At 47.1% G+C, this 22,879-nt stretch overlaps 1 protein-coding gene across 1 annotated transcript in view; it reads left to right on the top strand.

Annotated features, from left to right (window-relative positions):
* Positions 1-22,249, top strand: part of LOC132447843 (ephrin type-A receptor 5) — a 111,016-nt gene extending 88,767 nt beyond the window's left edge. The window contains exons 12-20 of the mRNA XM_060038835.1: positions 313-498; positions 834-895; positions 3,574-3,641; positions 3,837-3,978; positions 4,493-4,642; positions 16,265-16,458; positions 17,101-17,265; positions 17,717-17,813; positions 18,067-22,249. Coding sequence (XP_059894818.1) covers positions 313-498; positions 834-895; positions 3,574-3,641; positions 3,837-3,978; positions 4,493-4,642; positions 16,265-16,458; positions 17,101-17,265; positions 17,717-17,813; positions 18,067-18,096 — 1,094 coding nt within the window. The 3' untranslated portion in view covers positions 18,097-22,249. The remainder of the gene's footprint in view (positions 1-312; positions 499-833; positions 896-3,573; positions 3,642-3,836; positions 3,979-4,492; positions 4,643-16,264; positions 16,459-17,100; positions 17,266-17,716; positions 17,814-18,066) is intronic.
* The last annotated feature ends 630 nt before the right edge of the window (positions 22,250-22,879 follow it).

The following is a 22,879-nucleotide window of genomic DNA, read 5'->3' as shown; positions in this document are numbered from 1 at the left end:
TTTCAGTGAGACCACCACGGATTTTGAGTTAAGCACCCGTGGTCGACTAGCTTGTTGAAACGGGGATCTGTGTGTGTGCCACGGAATTTCAGTGTCATTAAATTGCATTGGAGCGAATTCCCTGCGCAAATCACGGCAATCGGCGTGTTTCCCTGATGATCCCACGGATTTCGAGTTGAGCATCCGTGGTCATTTCACGGATTCCTGTGAGACCAGGTTGTTAAAAACATAAACTGTTCAACTTCAAAAACATTCCAGTTTAACCAAATCATTTGTACCCGTTTAAACAAACCAGTTAATCTCTCTGTCCAGGTGAGTTCGGAGAGGTGTGCAGCGGGCCCCTACGGTTGCCAGGGAAACGGGAGTTCCAGGTGGCCATCAAGACGCTGAAGGCAGGCTACAGCGAGCAGCAGAGGCGGGACTTCCTGTGGGAGGCGTCCATCATGGGCCAGTTCGACCACCCCAACATCATACACCTGGAGGGTGTGATCACCAAGAGTGAGTCACGCAGGATGGTCGCCCAGCTTTAGAAACAGGATGGAGCCGAGAGCGGCCGCTGAGCCCCATGGTGCTGGAAGGATCAATCTAAGAATGATGTTTGTTCACTGTATGAACTGTATTCCTTAACCAATGTTGAAGCTTCCTTTCAGCTTCTGATTACTTTTCTCAATTTGGCTCTTTTGTTCCTTTTGTTTTTCCAGGAACCATCATATTGTTCATTGGAACCCCTTTGATTAATTTTATACACAGAATGAATTGAGTTGACTTCAATCCTGACTTGCTTCATTCATCATGGTTCTTGGCTCAGTAGTTGTTGTTATATTTTTTTCCAGGCAAGCCAGTGATGATCATAACAGAGTACATGGAGAACGGCTCTCTGGACTCCTTCCTCAAGGTAGGAGGGGAGGAACCATAGAGGAACCATAGAGAAGCAGGAGAGGAACCATAGAGGAACAAGAGAGGAACCATAGAGAAACAGGAGAGGAACCATAGAGGAACCAGAGAGGAAGAGGAGAGGAACCATAGAGGAACCAGAGAGGAACTATATAGGAACAGGAGAGGAACCATAGAGAAGCAGGAGAGGAACCATAGAGGAACAGGAGAGGAACCATAGAGGAATAGGAGAGGAACCATAGAGGAACAGGAGAGGAACCATAGAGGAACCATAGAGGAACAAGAGAGGAACTATATAGGAACAGGAGAGGAACCATAGAGGAACAGTAGAGGAACCATAGAGGAACAAGAGAGGAACCATAGAGGAATAGGAGAGGAACCATAGAGGAACAGTAGAGGAACTAAATAGGAACAGGAGAGGAACCATAGAGGAATAGGAGAGGAACCATAGAGGACCAGTAGAGGGACCATAGAGGAGCAGGAGAGGAACCATGGAGGAACAGTAGAGGAACCATAGAGGAGCAGGAGAGGAACAGGAAAGGAACAGGAGAGGAACCATAGAGGAACAGGAGAGGAACCATAGAGGAACAGGAGAAGAACCATAGAGGAAAAGGAGAGGAACCATAGAGGAACAGGAGAGGAACCATAGCGGAACAGGAGAGGAACCATAGAGGAACAGTAGAGGAACCATAGAGGAACAGTAGAGGAACCATATAGGAAGAATTTGGAAACAGTAGAGGGACCATAGAGGAGCTGGCGAGGAACCATGGAGGAACAGTAGAGGAACCATAGAGGAGCAAGAGAGGAACAGGAAAGGAACAGGAGAGGAACCATAGAGGAGCAGGAGAGGAACAGGAAAGGAACAGGAGAGGAACCATAGAGGAGCAGGAGAGGAACAGGAAAGGAACAGGAGAGGAACCATAGAGGAACCATAGAGGAAAAGGAGAGGAACCATAGAGGAACAGGAGAGGAACCATAGAGGAAAAGGAGAGGAACCATAGAGGAAAGGAGAGGAACCATAGAGGAACAGGAGAGGAACCATAGCGGAACAGGAGAGGAACCATAGAGGAACAGTAGAGGAACCATAGAGGAACAGTAGAGGAACCATATAGGAAGAATTTGGAAACAGTAGAGGAACCATAGAGGAGCTGGCGAGGAACCATGGAGGAACAGTAGAGGAACCATAGAGGAGCAGGAGAGGAACAGGAAAGGAACAGGAGAGGAACAAAGAGGAACCATAGAGGAACAGGAGAGGACAGGAAAGGAACAGGAGAGGAACAAAGAGGAACCAAGAGGAACAGGAGATGAACCGGATTATAAGAAGAAGAATATAACAGGATTAATATTGAATATAAATTATTGTTTTTCAGAATATGGAGAATGTTTATATTGGAACATTATGGAAGGGATCCTAAAGAGAAATACAATTTTGTTCTTTATCTTTCGCTTGATCCGGCTTTGTTATTGTGTCCAACCAAGTCTCTTTGAAGGAGATGTCTCAATTGGACTTTTCACTATTGTCATTACATCTCATCTCATCTCTTTCACCAAACTGTTTTAGACAACACAAGGTGATGCTTTCTGTAGTCCAACACAAAAGAAAGTTCCCCTCCTCACTCACCTTTCCACTGTTCTCTTCCTGCAACAAATAATCTCTCACAAAACCTCAAAGCCAGACTTCTCCCACCGACTTCTCAATAACAAACTGACCTGATTAATCCAAGATGAAGAAACAAGTTGTATTTCTTTGTTGGGATCCTTCCCATAATGTTAGAATGTAATCTGTCCCACTTTTAGAGGACATTCTTTAACGACCTGTTATTGGCCCAGAGGATAACAGCCCATGACAGCTGCAGCGTTCACACTGATTACTGGACGACATTTGACTGGTAGGAGTTAGATGGTACAGAGACGGGTCATTAAGGAGCAGGTAGGTGTTAGACAGCATAGAGACAGAGCATTAAGGTGCGGTTAGGGGTTAGACAGTACAGAAGGCGGGTCTTTAAGGAGCATGTAGGGGTTAGATAGCACAAAGACAGGTCATTAAGGAGCAGTTAGGAGTTAGACAAACAGGGCTTTGTGAATGACCTTAAGGTAAGGTATACTGTACATTCCTGAGTGTGTAAGGTCTAATATGTCGGTTTCTGAGCCTAGCGGCAGCAGCACCGGACCAGTTGGGGATGAGACAGATGAATCCCATTATTCAAAGGGATTAGATATGAAGCTGGTAAGATCAGCCCTCATGTGACAGGGTTCGCTACAGGTCGTAGTAATGGCCTGCCGGTGGTTAGAGCTGAAAATGTATGAACATTCGCTCCATACAGTCACACCAAAGCAAACACACTCACCATGGCAACGGGAGGCAGCTAATCGCTTCTGCCTCAGCTGGACGCTCCAGTGTGGTCCTTCATAACTGTGAAGGAGGTGGGGGTCTGTCTGGGTTCTGTCTGGGGCTTAGTAACAATCAACCCTTCATCTCTTATCCAATCGTCAAATAGCCAATCCAGTTATGTCCGAGGGAAGGACAAAGTTAACCAATTGTCTCACTGTACTTGATGTTAATCATAAAAGATTATAATAATAATAATACTGGTGTCAGAACAGAGGTGTATGTTGAAGCGTGAGGTAAGCATCGACTGGGAAGCCCTGAGGCTGATGTCATTTTCTTCTTCGTTGCAGAAGAACGACGGACAGTTCACGGTCATACAGTTGGTCGGCATGCTGCGAGGCATCGCATCAGGCATGAGGTACACAGAAGCACACACACTCCCACACTCTCTCTCTCTCTCTCTCTCTCTCTCGCTCTCTCTCTCTCTCTCTCTCTCTCTCTCTCTCTCTCTCTCTCATATACATACACACGCAAGTGCAGGTACACACACGCATGCACATACACACAATGCATTTGAAATGAAGATGAGTCACCCTGCTGCTGTGTATGACAGGTACCTGTCGGAGATGGGCTATGTGCACAGAGACCTGGCAGCTCGGAACATCCTGGTGAACAGCAACCTGGTCTGCAAGGTGTCCGACTTCGGCCTTTCCAGAGTCCTGGAGGATGACCCCGAGGCCGAGTACACCACCCGGGTACGACTCTGGGTGGGGTTGGTGGTTATTTATGTGTGTGCGTGGGTTTGTGTGTGTGTGTGTGTGTGTGTTTCAGTAACAGCAGCAATAACACCTTTCTTACTGTTGGTGGGAATCAAATACAGGAGGACATTTTATATAATCTATTACAAGTTATAGTGCAGACATGCTTCAGTTCTATTCCATCCACCACCCAGATGTATGATAGATAGATGTGCCTATCCAGCGGTCTGTAGCCCCTGTTAGGCTGTTCTATTCGCCAGTCGTGGGGGTGGAACCCTGCCTCTGGTGTTGACGGTCAGATGGTGAAATGGTTTGAAATGGCTTACTAAAATTACAATGGTGGTCCCATAGAAGCGCCTTCAGTTTCTGCTGTTGGAACGTTGATGTGGAATCTACTTGCAGCACATGTATACACAATTAGAGAACAGATTGCCTTCAATCAAAGACGATTTCTAATATGGCAACATGTTTGACAAAGAAAGCTTTTGAACTTGAACTTGTGATGTCACAGGGTGGGAAGATTCCTATTCGCTGGACGGCTCCGGAAGCCATCGCCTACAGAAAGTTCACGTCGGCCAGTGACGTGTGGAGCTACGGCATCGTCATGTGGGAGGTGATGTCATACGGCGAGAGGCCCTACTGGGAGATGTCCAATCAGGATGTGAGTATGTCACAGCTACAGCCACAGCCAGATATGTTGATGAATGGATAGATAATAAAGATGATTGATAGATTGAAGGATTGATTGATTAGGCTAGAATAGGTAGGTAGGGAGTCTGCACAGGCCAGTGTGAAGTGAGGAGAATAACAGAAAAAAGTTTCAATATAGTTTTACTACAGTAGGAACTTTGAGTTTGGAGAGAGAGAAAGAGAAGTAGAGCAAGCTTTAAAGTGAGTGGGAGAGATATGCACAGAAGGCATTAGCATGAAATCATGAACTGTGTCACACCAGTGAAATACTGAAAACAGCCCCAGAGGTGTTATTTATATAAAGTTACACACTCCCAACCACTCACACACACGACCCACACATGACCTCTTCATCCTGCTGCTCATTTTTTAACTAAGCTTCTAGTCTGTCTGGCAGATGTCTCGAGAGGAGAGAGGAAGAGAGGAGAGGAGAGGGGAAAGGAGAGGAGAGGGCGGTGAGGAGAGATAGTTAGGTCTTTGATGTTTAATTGAAAGCGATATGCAGGATTTTTTCTGATCTTCTTGAAATAGAGTTGTTCTCTCTATTTACCACATGATACAGAACCTCAACCTCTCTCACCCCTAGCCCAACCCATCTGCCAGAACGTCTGTCGCTCTCTGAGTCTGTCTGTATTGCTGATTTTGTCTTTCCTTCTCACTCTATCCATCAGCTGTAATCATCTCTCTCCCCCACTCTATCTATCTCTCTGATTCCATCTATGTTTCTCACTCTATCTATCTCCCTGAGTCTATCTATGTTTCTCACACCCTCTATCTCTCTCCATCATCTGTTATTCCCACAAACTCACAATATCTCTCTCTCTCCCTCTACCTCTCTCTCTCTACGTCTCTCTCTCTACCTCTCTCTCTACCTCTCTCTCTCTCTACGTCTCTCTCTCTCTACCTCTCTCTCTCTCTCTACCTCTCTCTCTACCTCTCTCTCTCTCTACCTCTCTCTCTCTACGTCTCTCTCTCTCTACCTCTCTCTCTCTCTCTACCTCTCTCTCTCTCTACCGATATATATTGAAGAAGCAGCAGAGAGAGAGGTCATGTTTCCCGAAGCTCCGCTAGGCATTGGAAAAAACTACTTAATTCATCGTTCAGATCTACTTTATCTTATTTTATTTCATGATCATAATACCTAACTAGGGAATATTGCACTACGGACCTCTATGTTGTTACACATAACGGAACCGGAAGTTAATGACTATTTAGATAAAACATACCAGCACCTTTAGCTGCTCATGACATGTTTGGTTATTGTCATTTCACTGCTATCTTTCATTAAAGAAAGTGAACAAATGGAAAGTTGTTCTTATTTATAACCAAACACCTGGATGAAGCCAAGCAGACACCTCCGACGTCGCGAAAAAATGCGATCAAACGAACGAGCGGGCCGCGAGTGTATTTACAAGTGACGTCGCCCGGGAACCTGAATATATGAGCGCATAAAAAAAAAAAAAAAAAAAAAAAAAATTATAAAACTGTGGAACCAAGGATGGATGTGCCTTGCCCTATCGAGGAGTGTGACTATGTGGCTACACATGCGGAAGTAGCGGTGGTGGTGGCCATGCTGAACATACACGCGACCACACACACTGCAGCCCCCAGGGAACCGCGCGCAAACGCCAAAGTGGAGAAACTCAGGCGCCCGTCCATAGCATTGGCTGGGACAGCCGAGACCTGGTCATACTTCCTAACCCGCTGGGGTGAGTACAAGAGGGGCACTAAACTAATTGGATCAGATGTTGTCACACAACTGCTGGAGTGCTGTGAGGAGGATCTGAGAAAAGACCTCACCCGTGCTGCAGGCAAAAGCCTAGTGGACAGTGATGAAAAGGACGTTCTCTCTGCCATAAGGGCACTCTCTGTCCGTACAGAAAACACAATGGTTGCTCGAGTGGCCCTATCTAACATGCGACAGGGACACGAAGAGCCCATCCGATCATTTCATGCTCGCTTAAAGGGGCAGGCAGGCACGTGTAAATACGAAATGACATGCACTAAGGAGGGGTGTGACCAAGTCAACGACTTCACAGAGGAAATATTGCGCGATGTGATCGCCCGCGGCATAGCAGACCAAGAAATACAGCTCGATCTGCTTGGCGAAAAGAATCAGGATATGCCACTAAAGGACATAATAGAGTACATCGAAGCCAAAGAGTCAGGAAAGCGCTCAGCGTCACGCCTGCTTAACCCTCAGAGCACGGACACTGTCAGCAGCTCATATCGACGGGGGAAGCAGCAGGACGTCCGCGCCAGAGGGGGCGCCAGAGCGGAGCAATCCAAGGTCAAGGCCGAGGGGACGTGCATCTACTGCGGCGAGGCAGGCCACGGCAAGACGCCTCAGTGGCGTGCCAGGCACGCCGAGTGCCCCGCGTACGGCAAGACGTGCCGGAAATGCAACCGTCAAAACCACCTCGACAAGGCCTGCCTGGGTGGCCGGTCATCTAGGCCCGCACCGGAGGAGACTGATGGGGTGTGCGACGAACAGCAGGCGACCGCCTTCGGCGAGCTGTGCACACTCACCAGCACCGCCGACATGGTACGCACACTTCCCCTCGCTCACCACCTGTATGATGACATGTGTGACAAGTGGATGAAGCGCCCGTCCAACTCACAGCCATACATCCACCTCACACTCAGCATTGAAAACGAGGATTACAAAGCACTGGGCCTCGACCTCCGGAAACGCACCCGCACTGTGACCCTGCCTGCCATGGCTGACACGGGGTGCCAGAGCTGCCTGATCGGCGTCAAGGTCGCCCAACAGATGGGCCTGAACACAGACGACCTCATTCCTGTATCCATGACCATGAAGGCCGCGAATAATGAGGGCATACGGATCCTCGGGGCCGCCGTCGTCAGGTTCGCCGGTAACAGTAGCGACGCCCGGAGATTGGAGACGCGCCAGATCGCGTACGTGACTGACACCTCAGACCGTATATTCCTGTCTCGTACAGCCTGTGTGGACCTGGGCATGATCTCAGACAGGTTCCCAACACTCGGGGAGGTCAACCTTGCGACCTCAGACCCATGTGACTGCCCGCGGCGTGCGGAACCTCCGACCAAGCCAACCACGCTCCCCATGCCGGCCACGGAGGCTAACAGGGGAGCTCTACGGAAACACTTACTTGGACTATACGCTCAGAGCACATTCAATACATGTCCCCACCAGCCCTTGCCGAGAATGTCTGGTCCACCTCTTCGTCTCATGCTCAATGAGAATGCAACGCCGGTCGCCTGCCACACCCCCATCCCAGTCGCCATACACTGGCAAGGTGAGGTGAAGGCGGGCCTTGACCAGGACGTTCGTCTTGGCGTGCTGGAAGAAGTGCCCATTGGCACGCCAGTGACGTGGTGTCATCGCATGGTGATCTGCGCAAAGAAGAACGGCAAGCCACGACGTACCGTCGATTTCCAAGCACTGAACAAGCATGCGCTCCGTGAGACCCACCACACGCAATCTCCCTTCCACCAGGCGAGACAGGTGCCCAGTGGGAAATGCAAGACTGTATTCGACGCCTGGAATGGCTACCACAGCGTCCCACTGCATGAAGATGACCGCCACAAGACGACGTTCATCACGCCATGGGGGCGCTACCGGTACCTTTCGGCGCCACAGGGGTACATAGCGTCGGGAGACGGTTACTCACGGCGCTATGATGAGGTGGTTGCGGACATCGGCAACAAGACCAAGTGTGTGGACGACACACTCCTGTGGGCTGATACAGTTGAGGAGAGTTACTTCCAGGCGGCACAATGGCTGGACGTTTGTGGCAGGAACGGAATCATCCTCAACCCGGAAAAATTTGTCTTCGCCGCACCCTCGGTGGACTTCGCGGGCTTCACAATCACCATGTCTGACGTACGGCCATGCAGCCGTTACCTGGAGGCTATCCGAGACTTCCCACGACCGCGCAACGTCACCGATGTCAGGTCCTGGTTCGGACTGGTCAACCAGGTGGCCTACGCCTTCAGTATGGCCGAACGCATGCAACCGTTCCGGAAACTCCTACTGCATGGGGTACGCTTCGAGTGGTCTCCGGAATTAGAGAACGTTTTCCGCGAATCAAAGGAGGAGATCGTCCAGGAGATCGAGCGTGGCGTCCGCATCTTTGACAAGTCCAAGCCAACATGCCTCGCAACTGACTGGTCAAAGGAGGGCGTCGGCTTCTGGCTGTTCCAGAAGCACTGTCAGTGCACGCCGGTCAGGCCCTTCTGCTGCGCTGATGGATGGAAGGTGACCCTGGTTGGCAGCAGGTTCACACACGCGGCCGAGTCCAGATACGCGCCTGTAGAGGGCGAGGCGCTTGCGGTCGCTGACGCCTTGGACAAAGCGCGCTACTTCGTGTTGGGCTGCAGGGACCTGATTGTGGCAGTCGACCACGAGCCGTTACTCAAACTCCTTGGCGACAGAGCACTCGACGACATACCCAACCCCCGTCTCAGGAACCTCAAGGAGAAGACCCTGCGCTATCGTTTCCGCATCATTCATGTCCCCGGGATGAAGAACAGGGCTGCAGATGCCATGTCGCGCAGGCCGGTCGGCACACCGTGCCCGTCGCCCATGGATCTTCCAGACGACAATACCGCCATGGTGACCCACCTCTCACCCAGCGCACACGCTGATGTGCTGTCTCTCATACGGTGGGCAGGGCCGGTGGCCGATGATGTTGAGGAGGGCGACCTGGCCTGGTGCGCTGCGGGGCTTGAATCGCTGCAGTCCGTGACATGGGACCGTGTCAGGGAGGCCATGAGCAGCAGCGATGATATGCGCACGTTGGAGGAGATGGCGGCAGACAGCTTCCCCGAGTCAAGGGCTGGGATGCCGGCGGCGATTCGTGGCTTCCACCAGTACCGCGAGGATATCACATCAGCTGATGGGGTGGTCCTGTACAAGGATAGGGTAGTCATACCACCCTCACTCCGTGGCGAAGTGCTGAGCGCCCTGCACGCTGCCCACCAAGGCGTCTCCATGATGACCGCCCGCGCGGAGTCGTCTGTGTTCTGGCCAGGCATGTCAGCTGACATCTGCGCCACTCGGAATAACTGTGAACACTGCCACCGGATGGCGCCTTCTCAGCCCGCGGCGCCGCCGACCCCGCCTGTCATGGCCATTTACCCCTTCCAGGCTGTGTGTTCAGACTTTTTCATGCACAGGGGTGTGCACTATCTTGTGATAGTTGACCGCTACTCGAATTGGCCAATCGTCTCGAGGTCGACGGGTGGCGCCGCAAACCTCATATGCCACCTACGCCGTGCCTTTGCCACGTACGGGACTCCGGAGGAGCTTGCATCGGACGGGGGGCCAGAGTTCACCTCCGCCGAGACCAGGTCTTTCCTTCACAGATGGGGCGTACACCACCGCCTCTCATCAGTGGCCTTCCCCCACAGCAACTGCCGCGCAGAGATCGGGGTGAAGACGATGAAGCGGCTCATCACTGACAATACAGGCCCGAAAGGCGAACTCGACACCGACGCTGTGCAGAGGGCGGTACTCCAGTACCGTAATACGCCGGACCCTGACACAAAGCTATCCCCGGCGATGTGTGTCTTCGGCCGGCCCATCCGCGACTTCATCCCGATTCCACCCGGGAGGTACAGGCCGCACGTAACATGGCGTGAGACGCTGACGGCAAGGGAGGAGGCCCTCCGCAAACGCCACATCCGCACAGCTGACGCTTGGGCGGAGCACACCAAACGCCTCCCTCCTCTCGAGGTGGGGGACTTTGTCCGCGTACAGAACCAGGCGGGACCTCACCCTAACAAGTGGGACAGGACGGGCAGTGTCGTTGAGGTGCGCCAGCACGATCAGTACGTGATCAAGATTGACGGGTCGGGCAGGATCTCAAATCGGAACCGAAGATTCCTGCGCAAGTTCTACCCGGTCCACAGCGACCGGCCCCCGCCTCGATCGATCTATGACGATCTGGCGTCTCGTGTCGCTGTACCAGCACTTAGTGCAACGCCGCGGCTGCCTGGTCTTGTGAGCGGCCCGGTGAGGCCTGTGACGGAGTCAGGGCCCGCTCCACCACCGGCACTGCCACCTGCAGGCTCTCCCCGGCGCGGGATGCAGCCCACCCCTATCGTGCCAGTGGTGCCGGCCCAGGGCGTCCTTCGTACGCCACCGCCGGGCTTTGTGGCCCCTATGGCCCCTCTCCCACCGCCACCCGATGTGCCGCCGGCGACAGACTTGCGCCGGTCCACCAGGAGGGCCGGTGTGCCTGCCTGGCATAAGGACTTTGCTATGGGGTAGTCTTTGATGGGTTCTGTGGGCATTGTGTTCATGTTGGGCCTTCCGCTCGTTTTTGTGGCGCATAGTGCGTCCAACCATTCGTTTGGTGCTGTTTTGTTGTTTTAATCAGCCTTTGTGTTAGAGTGTTGAAGGCTCAGGGGGAGATAGGGAATATTGCACTACGGACCTCTATGTTGTTACACATAACGGAACCGGAAGTTAATGACTATTTAGATGTAAACATACCAGCACCTTTAGCTGCTCATGACATGTTTGGTTATTGTCATTTCACTGCTATCTTTCATTAAAGAAAGTGAACAAATGGAAAGTTGTTCTTATTTACTAACAGTATACAGTTTTTTTCCGTCGTCCTCCATCGCTCGATTCAACAATACATTTTGGCACTTTTTACTCCCGGATCAGACCGCAGAAAAAGCCTTGGACTTTCCTATCGCCAACATGCCTCTGTACTCGGATATCTCAGGCACGGAGACTGGGAAATGCACAGACTGCACCAAACTGCAACAGACGGTGGCTTTATTTGAAACGAGACTAGCAGCATTAGAAAAATGTAAAGGACTGCAAGATGATCAAAGTTACACTGTATCCTTCCCGAAGATGAACAAGAGAGAGACAGTTCCAGCTGCGTCTCACTGGCACAGAGTCGGCGCTAAGCCAAAACAACATACCAAAGTGAATCAACAAGATCACTCAACGCCAAATGCTAAACTACCCAAAGCTAAAGTTACATGTATCAGCCGGATTAGCCCGTCACTGAAATTAACCCTGCCACTGAAGAACCGGTTCCTGCCACTTCAAGAGTCCACGAACGCGCCCGCCATGCCCCCCTGAGCCCCGAGATGCGTCCGGACGGACAGTGTGGACAGAGACGGAACATGAACCAGTCGCCATGGAGGCGAGCTGCGCATGCCTCGGCCACCTGTGCACCCCTGACACCTGAAATGTGTCCGGACAGACGGTACGGACAGACATGGAACAACCAGTCGCCACGGAGGCGGGCTGCGCATGTGTCTGCCACCGTCCAACAAGGGCCCATCTCAGAGAAAGCAGAAGAACCAGACACTCTAATTATAGGAGACTCAACCATCAAGGATATAACCGGTAAGAAGATCAAAACATGCAACTTCCCATATGGAATGGTTAGTGATATCAACCATAAACTAGCCAAAATCATATTGGAAAACCCCAAAATCTCACAGATTATTGTGCATGCAGGATTTAATGATATTCAAAGAGAACAGTCAGAACTTCTGAAGAGGGATTACACTGATCTATTGGATACACTGGACAAAATACACATCAAGTCATTCATCAGTGGACCCATACCAGCAGTTGACAGGGGAATAAACAGATTCAGTCGTCTACTTGCACTGAATACATGGCTTTACAGAGTCTGCAATGAAAGAGGAAGGGGCTTTATTGACAATTTCAACTTATTCTGGGGGCGCAAATATCTTTTCAGAGCAGATGGCCTACACCCAAACAGGTTAGGCTCAAAACTGTTGAAGGACAATCTTCTCTTCTCGCTTTCCCACAAATCTCCATTGTCTGACGCACAGGCCACAATCAGAGCACAGTTTGAGAAGAAGCGAGACTACAGCCTCCCCCACACATCTACTCTGCCACTATCTGACACACAGATAGCAGACAGCCCACAGACCTTGAAGAGAGACAACAGCCCGCCCGACGCCATCAACACTGTGCCTTCCCCATCGCTGATGCTGGCTTGGCGAGGAACGGCCACCCCCCTCCTCTGCACTCTCCCATCGACAATGACCTCCAGCCTCATCTCTCCCATAGCCACAACAACAAGTCCAGCTCCACTGTCTCCTCCCTTTGCGATTTTCCAGCTGAATTTAAGAAACTGGAATATGTTGGCATCAAACTTGCATCTGTGTCAATGATAGCATCGCCAGGTCAAGCCCACAGGCTGATAACACCAAAGCGGAGGGAGCCCAAGCCCCCCGCCCCCTGTACTGATAGTAGTCCTGAGTATTACTGAGACAAAAAAGGGTTCAGCCGTAGACAAAGTATAAAGGACGTTTCGCATAATCTGCTGAACCCAAGGTTGCCTATGTCAAAACATGGCAACTTTTGCATTCCTGCTGTAACCACTAAGAGAGTAAACAAAGGGAAACTTAGACACACTGCTAACCTCACAAATCTCATACATATTACCTCCAAACCAAAAACAACCTTAAAGCCTATCAACAACACCATCAGGATGGGTCTACTTAATGTTAGGTCTCTTAATAACAAATCATTTTTAGTTAATAATTTTATTACCACCTCTAAACTGGATTTTATGTTTTTAACTGAAACATGGCTGGAACAAAATAACAGTGCAACCGTTCTGATAGAGACAGCTCCTCCCAACTATAACTTTTTTGATGCATGTAGATCTGGAAAAAGAGGTGGAGGGGTTGCTGTTATATTTAAAAATGTTTTTCAGGGGAAACAGATGTTATTTGGTGATTTTTCATCATTCGAATACCTTTGTGCTGTATTGAAATGCTCCCCCAGAGTTCTCCTATTAATCATTTATAGGCCACCCACATACTCTGCAAATTTTTTCTCCAGCAACTTAATCACTTCCTGGCATCAAATGGTTGTTATGACACCTTCCAATCAGGATTTCGACCCCTGCACAGCACTGAGACCGCCCTCATTAAAGTTGTAAACGACATCCGTCTTAACACAGATTCTGGCAAAACCTCAATACTAATGCTACTAGACCTCAGTGCTGCATTCGACACTGTAGACCATACAATACTTTTGGACAGGTTAGAAAACTGGGTGGGGCTTTCAGGCACAGTCTTAAATTGGTTCAGATCCTACCTACAAAATAGGAACTACTTTGTTTCCATTGGCGACTTTGTATCAGAATCAACCAACGTGATATGTGGAGTCCCACAAGTTTCGATCTTAGGACCCTCTTTATTCAACATCTACATGCTCCCACTAGGGCAAATCATGCATCATAACAATATTGACCATCATTGCTATGCTGATGACATGCAAATCTATGTATCGCTATCACCAAATGACTATCGGCCCATAGATCTGCTGTGCCAGTGCATTGAGCAAGTGAAAGACTGGATGTGCCGAAATTTCCTTCAGCTAAATGAGGATAAAACAGAGATAATTGTATTTGGTGCTAAAACGGAAAGGCTTAAAGTAACCCAACACCTTCACTCTCTGTCCCTGAAAACCTCAATCAAAGCCAGAAATCTAGGGGTTATCATGGGTTCTGATTTACATTTCGAAAGTCACATCAAATCAGTTACAAAATCTGCATATTATCACCTTAAAAATGTAGCAAGACTTAGAGGGCTCATGTCCACCGAAGACTTACAAAAACTTGTACATGCCTTTATCACTAGTAAGCTTGATTACTGCAATGGTTTCCTTACAGGTCTCCCAAAACAAACTCTAAGGAAGCTTCAGCTTGTTCAGAATGCTGCTGCTAGAGTTTTAACAAAGACCAAAAGATTTGAACATATTACACCAATTCTTAAATCGTTACATTGGCTTCCTGTAGGTCAGAGAATTGATTTTAAAATCATGTTGCTAACCTATAAATCCCTACATGGTTTAGGCCCAAAATATTTAACTGATATGCTTCCACTACATAAGCCTTCTAGAACACTAAGATCTTCTGAGACCAATCTGTTCATTATCGAAACACGAAATCAGGATTTAGTTACTATGCAACAAATAGCTGGAATAAACTCCCTGAGGATTTAAGACTTGCCCCAACTCTGAGCACCTTTAAAACAAGATTGAAGACTTTTATGTTTGCTTTAGCTTTCTGCTAAATCTTAATTACTTTACCTTTATTTTACTAAAATGCCTTTTTAACTTCCCCTTTATTTTCTATTTTTACCAGAAAAATACATGATCTGATACCAGAGAGAAAGGTTGTATAAGGGTTAGAGTCCTGAGTTTGTTTGTTTGTATAAGGGTTAGAGTCCTGAGTTTGTATTTGTGTAAGGGTTAGAGTCCTGAGTTTGTATTTGTATAAGGGTTAGAGTCCTGAGTTAGTATTTGTATAAGGGTTAGAGTCCTGAGTTTTTTTGTATAAGGGTTAGAGTCCTGAGGTTGTGTCCAAGTTCTGTCTGGGTTAGAGTCCTAGAATCTGGATTGGAGTTCCAGAGAAAGGACCAAGTTCCTTTAGGTCGGGTTGTAGTCCCGACTTGGGTTCCAGAGAGTCTGTTGATCTGATCTTAAATACATTGCACTTTCAATTTTACTTACTTTTTAACTTTCAATTTAATTTTCTCTTAAATACATTGCACTTTCTATTTTACTCATTTCTTGCATATGTTTTCTTTTACTTATCTATTATTTTATTTTATTGTATGACAATGTTTATATGTGAAGCACTTTGAGTCTGCCTTGTGTATGAAAAGTGCTATATAAATAAAGTTGCCTTGCCTTGCCTCTCTCTACCTCCTCCTCCCCCCTCTCTCTCTGTCTATGTGTGTGTATGTGTGTCTGTGTGTGTGTCTTGAAAGTGGAATTCCCTGCATTCTGTTCTTGTGTTCTCAGAACTAGGTGCCCACATCTCGTCTCATAAGCCCTCTCCCTCTTCTCAAAGTAAAATTGTTACATCAAACCACACTCATACTGTTCCGGTGACTTACTGCTTGCTGCATCCAAAAAAGATGCCTAGAGCTATATCCAACACCAATCAAATAAACCTGTGAGTGAATTGTGGGCACCATATTGCCCTAAAGTGGGGCCAAAGAGAATATATATTAAAGAAATCTCCATTCCTACCAAATCTTTGTAGAATTTTCTTCTGCGCCACTCCATAGATCCGGCCCTCAGAACCTCTGCAGTTTTTTAATTTGAACGCTTGCATCAGACACAACTCTTCTCCATTCCAATGCTATTCAATACTCCTAAATACTGTTATACATGTTAAAATGTCACATCAAATCAATTGTAATTAGAAAGGGAACTCCCCGTCTAAGTGGGGACTGACGGGGCTCTACCTGTTGAGCCGGCCGCCTCACTTATCGACCTGCAGGTCCCTGCATCAGACCCCCTGGCCCCCCCTCACTGATCTACCTGCACCAGACCCCCTGGCCCCCCAGTCACTGATCTACCTGCACCAGACCCCCTGGCCCCCCAGTCACTGATCTACCTGCACCAGACCCCCTGGCCCCCCAGTCACTGATCTACCTGCTCTCCCTGCACCAGACCCCCTGGCCCCCCAGTCACTGATCTGTCTGCACTGGACCCTCTGGCTTCCCCTCACTGATCTACCTGCTCTCCCTGCACCAGACCCCGCTGGCTCCCCACTCACGCCTCTGGTCCCCTCTGCAGGTGATCAAGGCAGTGGATGAGAGCTACCGTCTCCCAGGGCCCATGGACTGCCCCGAGGCCCTTTACCTTCTCATGATGGACTGCTGGCAGCGGGAGCGCAGCACGCGGCCCAAGTTTGACGAGATTGTGTGTGTGCTGGACAAGCTGATCCGCAACCCCAGCTCACTGAAGAAACTGGTCAACTCTTCCCACAGGTCAGGAGGCCACACTCACAACAATCACCAATCGCGGTGCACCAACCCCTAAGAGAGGGGTTGGTGCACGGCTGGTGGAGGCGGGTAGTGATGAGAGTCTGTTAGGGGGTGTGATCCCTACAGGATGATGTCCCCTCACAGACATGCTCAAGGCTCTGTTGTGGTACTCCTTCAGAGGGCAGGAGATAGTATCATCTATATTACCGTCTGTTGTGCAGTTAAGCCTCACCAGGCTTGCTCTGTGTTCTGGTGTCTTCCTCTGATGGAGAAGGCTCTAGGTACCTACTGTGGTCTAGCCTGGAGGATAAATGGAACCAGAACGACGTATTCATGAATATGAATATTGGTCCATATCATGTTTGTTGTTTAGAATGGCCGCTACGTTTGTCGTCAGCTATCAAGCCTTATGACGTTGCTATAGCATTGAAAATATAGCAAATTAAAGAACCTATTTTATAATTATTATTTAAGGCTGACAGATTACAATCTTAAAACCTAGATCAATTACAATCTAACTATTTTGCCAAACGAAAGCGCCAAAACAATGAAAAATGTGCCTTCCTTCCTTCCTTCCTTCCTTCCTTCCTTCCTTCCTTCCTTCCTTCCTTCCTTCCTTCCTTCCTTCCTTCCTTCCTTCCTCAGGGTTTCAAACCTCTTGGTGGAACATGCCAGTGTGGAGGTGGACCATACCACTCTGAGCCAGAGTGTGGGGGACTGGCTGGACTCGATCAAGATGGGTCGCTACACTGAGCTCTTTATGGACGGGGGTTTCTCCTCATTGGAGACGGTTGCACAAATGACCTCAGAGTAAGTCCACTACCTGCTAAAGACAAATGTTTGTCTTGATAGTGGTGCGTTTCAATAGTCTGGCTATTGCCAGACCAAGCTCAATCGTAGATTGCACGTTGGTCTGGGGATTGGGGAAGCTGCCATAATTTTCTCCAGCACAAGAGGCGTGATCAATTGACATAGTTCAACTGACTCTGTACGCGATTGGCTGCTTGCCGTCGCTTCGCTGTTGTCATTGTGTTAAACCAGCCAATAGCGCGCCAAGGGGAAAAGCCAGCTTGGTGATTGGCTCTCGCAAAAACGTATCGGAAGCAGAAAGAAATGTATTGCTCTTCTCCAAACCCTTGTGCAGGGCGAACTCAAATCGCCGGCAGAATGGGCGGGGCTACCCATTCTAGAGTTTCAATGCATAAAACATTGAATTGAACGATATAAAATGTTTGATTTGCTGTTTTTGTGTGTTCCATAGGGACTTGAGACAAGTAGGCGTCAACCTTGCTGGACATCAGAAAAAAATCATCACCAATATCCAGGAGATGAGAGTTCACATCATCAACAAGACCACTGTAACCATCTGACACACACACACATACACACTCACACACCGTGTATGGACCTAATTGACAGAAACAAACTAGGATTGATTTGGAATGGTCAGACCTAGTTTGACTTTGAGCGCTTTCAGTAGATAAACGTAAAAGCAGGATCTTTTCCAACAAGAGGATTGTGTGTTCTATTGAATCTGGATCGGTTAGTTCTAGGGGAATCAGTATTGAATTTGTTGATTGCTTGTTACCAAACCGAGAAAACTCTTCTCAGAATGACGCCGATGAGTTGGAGCTGACCTGAGCGGCACCTGGACCACCACTCAGACCTCTGGACTGCAGAACGCCCTTCTACAACTAGATTCAGATGGTTTGAAACTGTTTTACACAAAAGGAACAAGACTACGGTGACTGTCTGCATCTAGCAGGGTGTACCTTATCCGATGCTGCAGGTTGTTATTCCTCAAGTGGACTTCCATCCGAAAATAGGAGTTCACTTTTTATTCTTATTAGATCCTCTGCTTTAGCTCGTTTTTGGGTCTTGCCCAAACACTGGTCAACCAACTGTAAGCACTGCAATACCACACCGATTTAGACGCTATTGCAAGCACAATACAACAATATCACACAAAGAGCAATGCGGGTATAATAGGACATTATGGCAATGAATACTGAGTAGGGCTTTGAAGAGTAGATGCAAGGCATCGGGTTGAACAACACTACTGCACTTGGGATGCTCAGATGCGAACCATCGCCGGTTTGCCAGTGGAATGTAGAAACTCTGAGCAAATGGAGAGACTTTCATAAAGGAACCTTCTGCAGCGGGATCCTTCTACTGTCACCAGTACACAGTTGGGACCACTCCATCTGTTACTTTAAAACACAAAAATTATACTCATTCCAAGTTATCTGTCCTTGTTTAGCTCAACCGTTCTGTAAAACGAAGGCATGCCCCATGCAAAGCTTCAGAACGCCCAGTCAAACCAGAAGGGAATTGTACAAGAAACAGAACTTTTTGCTCTGGTTCTCAACTCTTAAAGAACGTCAAACAATCAAACTCTAATGGAACTTCAGCCCACCCTGGACCTAGCAGAAGGTTCTGGGGTCTGGGACACAAGACCAACATCTGGGTACAAGTACTTAATCCTCAGTTATCCACCCACCACCTTCTGAACCTTCCAACTCCCTCACCTTTTCCTCCACTGCACAGCCACGTTTTTCAGAGGCGAAGGGACCGTCCCTGGGGTGGATCATTTCAGGCAGATATTGAACAATAATGATTTTATTTATTTGAAAATATCACTTTAAAGAAAAGCAACATTAAAAAGAAGTACCTCCACTTGATCCTATTGCACTCTGTATGACTTGCCCAGCAACTCAGTTTAAATGTCTTCTATGTATATAATGTATTATATATTCAAAGCAGGGAGCAGTGTATTTACATCTACTGTTTATTAACAATTGATATTGCATCTCAGAGGAGTAAAGACCATATAGGAGCACCCTTGATTTTACTTATTGCCAGACCGGCCCAGAGAGACACAATACAATGTAGTCATCGCGTTTGGCTGCAAGGAGCTTCCAGGATCGTCTTTGATATTATAAGTCTGGAAAACGATTATCTATTTCAAACCGCAGAGGTGGAATTCCTAGACATCAAAAATAAAAGACCTTGTCAGAATTGTGCTAAATGGCAACAACATAAATATATATAGGGTATTGTTGCAATCTGATTGGCGGTAGGAAATCTTACTTGGAATGTTCCACAGCTGTGCAATCAAGCCACTATAATTGTTGCTGCTTGGGGTTACGATGTAGCAATGTTCAGTATATATTATTATTCTGTCATGTGATAACTGTATGATATAATATCATGATGTCACTGGTCCTGGCTTAACTCCTCTCTGGTGCTGCTTCCCAGTTCTTCATCGCTCCATTTCACAGCTGTGTTTACCAGACCATAGCTTTAAAATATATATTCTCTTTGCGTATTTACATACTAATATTGTTCTTGGTTATACAATCATTTGCTACCGGCTGCAACCCAAGCGGGAAGAAGAGATTGCAATGATAGTTTTGTAAGAGATGGACAGGACAGTGAATGAGGAGGACTATAAACCACAGAAGAAGAATGTAAACACATTCATGAGATGTTCACTTCCAGTTTCTATCAACCAAACCATCCTTGGTGTTTCAAGGATGGTTCAACTCTCATATAATAACGGTCAGCTGGTTGCTACGTCCCCGCAATATATGACGCACATTTGATTTTTGGATTTGGTTCATATTTAGCTGTTATCCTGATGACAGTAGACTAGAGCAAATCCGCTACAGATAGAAAGATTGGTAAAATGTAACGATGGTTAACAAAAGTTTTGGTTGAACTGAACATAAAATTGGGGTTGCATATTTAAATTGCACAAGAGGCGATGTCCAATGAGCAAAATATCATTCAGAATCTCAAAAACATTTTGAAACCAAATCCATGTTGATAATGTTGCCCTATTTGCATCAACTTAATACTTGTATTTAGGGCCTTCATACTTGTATTTGGGGTCTTCCTACTTGCATTAACCTATCCTGTTGACATGCAGGCAGGGTAAGTTGCTACAGTGAGCTACATTTTTGGCTCAGAAGATTGTTTGGCTATTGACACATTAGCAGTGTACCATTTAATCAGGAATGTACAGTGATGCTAACCGATAGCTATCCCGCACACACACTGTATTCTTGCATTTCAAAGATGTGTGTGCTCTTTCAAGTAGTTTACTTTCATCTAAGTACAAAGTTTGCTCTTTAGTTCTTCCCTGACACAAACATTTAAAGTTTTCAACAGCATGCGGGATAACAAGGGAAGCAGTACACCTGTATAAGTGCCTCTGACCATTTAAGCACAACAAACTCCTCCCAGGCTCAACCACTCTGCCACAATGGCACCCTTGTGTTCTGTGTATTTCTGTTTGCCAACACTTTCTACAGGCAATAACAAGAATGTCTGACAGCATCTGTGTTGGAACTGGTTTTCGTTGCACCTTATTTGTCATGTCTGCCGTATAGCCGGATGGTTTCTGCATCGATTTGTGTCTGCGGCTGGTCACTTTCAACCAATTGATATCACAGCAGACGATTCTGCTTCAAATCAACCGAAAAGGTCTGACCCAACCTTCGGATACAAAGGCACAACTGATTGGCAGCACAATTGTATGATCTAAAATGTAAGCACATGCGTCTTGGTATCACGATGGTTCTTGTTAACTAACACCTTGATATTACGATATTTCTTGTTCTGATTTTGCGTTATTTGTTAAGTTATGAGGGGGTGGAATTAGAATTCGACAAGATGACCCGCACTTCAGAGTAAGATGAGGGATGTCTACAGAAATACTGTTAAGTAAAAAACTGATTTGGAAAGTGGGTTGATTTGTCTCTTCCAAATTCTCACCAATATTGTGTTTAGTTGAAAAACCAGTGTGAAATAACATGGGGAAACCTGATTACGTTCAGCGCATTCCAAATGCTTTTGCTCTGACCCTTTACTATAGAGCTGTTCTAATCTTGATGTGATTCATGCAACATCACAGCCACGAATTGTGAAGTCGTTTAGGTGATGTTATACTCAATCAGGACTTACACCGCTACCCTGGAACATCACCTCAAACCTATCATGAAGTCTGAGCACTCACACAAAAGTTCTCTTCGAATGACTGAAAATATCTGGTTGACTTCACTATTTGCTCTTTAGAATTTACAACTTCCTCATGACCCCCCAAAAGGATTTGTACAATAAGCTCTTGTGACCAACGGTGTCATCAGTCACATGAGATACATTGAACGGTTTAGCACATTTGTATTGAATTCCAGCGACTATTCTAAAGCAATATCTGATATCTGAAATGGAATATGCACACTAGCACAAAAATATCTACTTGTTTAAGGTACATTAACAACATAAAAGTTAACTTCAACAGAATACAAGGTAACCATAACATAAAACAAGTTAACTATAACAAAATAAAAGGTAACAAACAAGTTAACTTTAACAGAATAAATGGTGCATTTGCACTGATGTGCATATGGCTTAGAGAAGTTTAGCACAGCGTTGGTATTCTTCAATGCCCCTCGAGTCCATCAGCTTCTCAGGAAGTCAAACCCTTAGGGTACATGATCACTCTACCCTCGGAAATGTGATACTTTAACTCACGCTTTTTAAAGCATTCAGAAACAGGCGACAGTTACAGTTTCCCTATTGCAACAGTGACTGTTACCCTGATATCAAAAGTTCACATGTGAAGTTGTAAACAACTGTTTATGTGATTGGTTGAAAGCACAGAAAAAATACTTTACTGTTGTTGTTCTATTGGTTTGTTTTGAGACTGTTTTGAGACTGTATTGTTTGTGTTGATGTCTTTTTTAGTGTCTTAACAAAAATATATTTTTGCAATAAAATCATAAAATAATCTTTCCCTTTTTTAACAATCTTTGTCCTTTCAGTAATCAATTTTTGTACTTTTAATGATTAAGTTCTCAACAGAAAGCGAGCACAGGCGGCCTCATGATAGAGAACTGCAGTGTTGTATAGAATATGTGATGCTTTCAAACCTGCTGATGCAATATCTGGCAATACATAGCGGTGGCAGTCAGGAGGAGTCAGGACCAGTCGTAACCAGACAGAACTACTCAGGAGAAGTCAGGACCAGTCGTAACCAGACATAACTAGTCAGGAGGAGTCAGAACCACTCGTAACAGGGTCATCCCTATGTTCCCCTGGTCCTATGGTCCCATAGGACCCTTTTATTTATTTATTTTTAAGGTCCTATGTTCCCCCTTTTTCGGAAAAAGGGTCTTATGCTCCCCACTGTTGGGGGGAACATAGGACCCTTTTCTGGGTAAAGGGTCCTATGTTCCCCGCAATCTATCAATCTTTAAAATTATTTAAACTTTGCCACGACATTCGCGTGATGACAGCCAATGAGCGTTCAGCAGCGTGGCCACTGAGTGACATGTGTAACGTAACAGCCAATCAGCGTTCAACCGGCCAACTCGTGCAGTGCAGTCTAGTGGTGGATTTAATGATTTGTTTATGTGAC

The sequence above is a fragment of the Gadus macrocephalus genome, chromosome 19 (assembly GCF_031168955.1).
Source record: "Gadus macrocephalus chromosome 19, ASM3116895v1".
Taxonomy (NCBI): domain Eukaryota; kingdom Metazoa; phylum Chordata; class Actinopteri; order Gadiformes; family Gadidae; genus Gadus; species Gadus macrocephalus.
The sequence above is the reverse complement of the archived record's forward strand: the minus strand, read 5'-3'. Positions and strand labels throughout refer to the sequence as shown.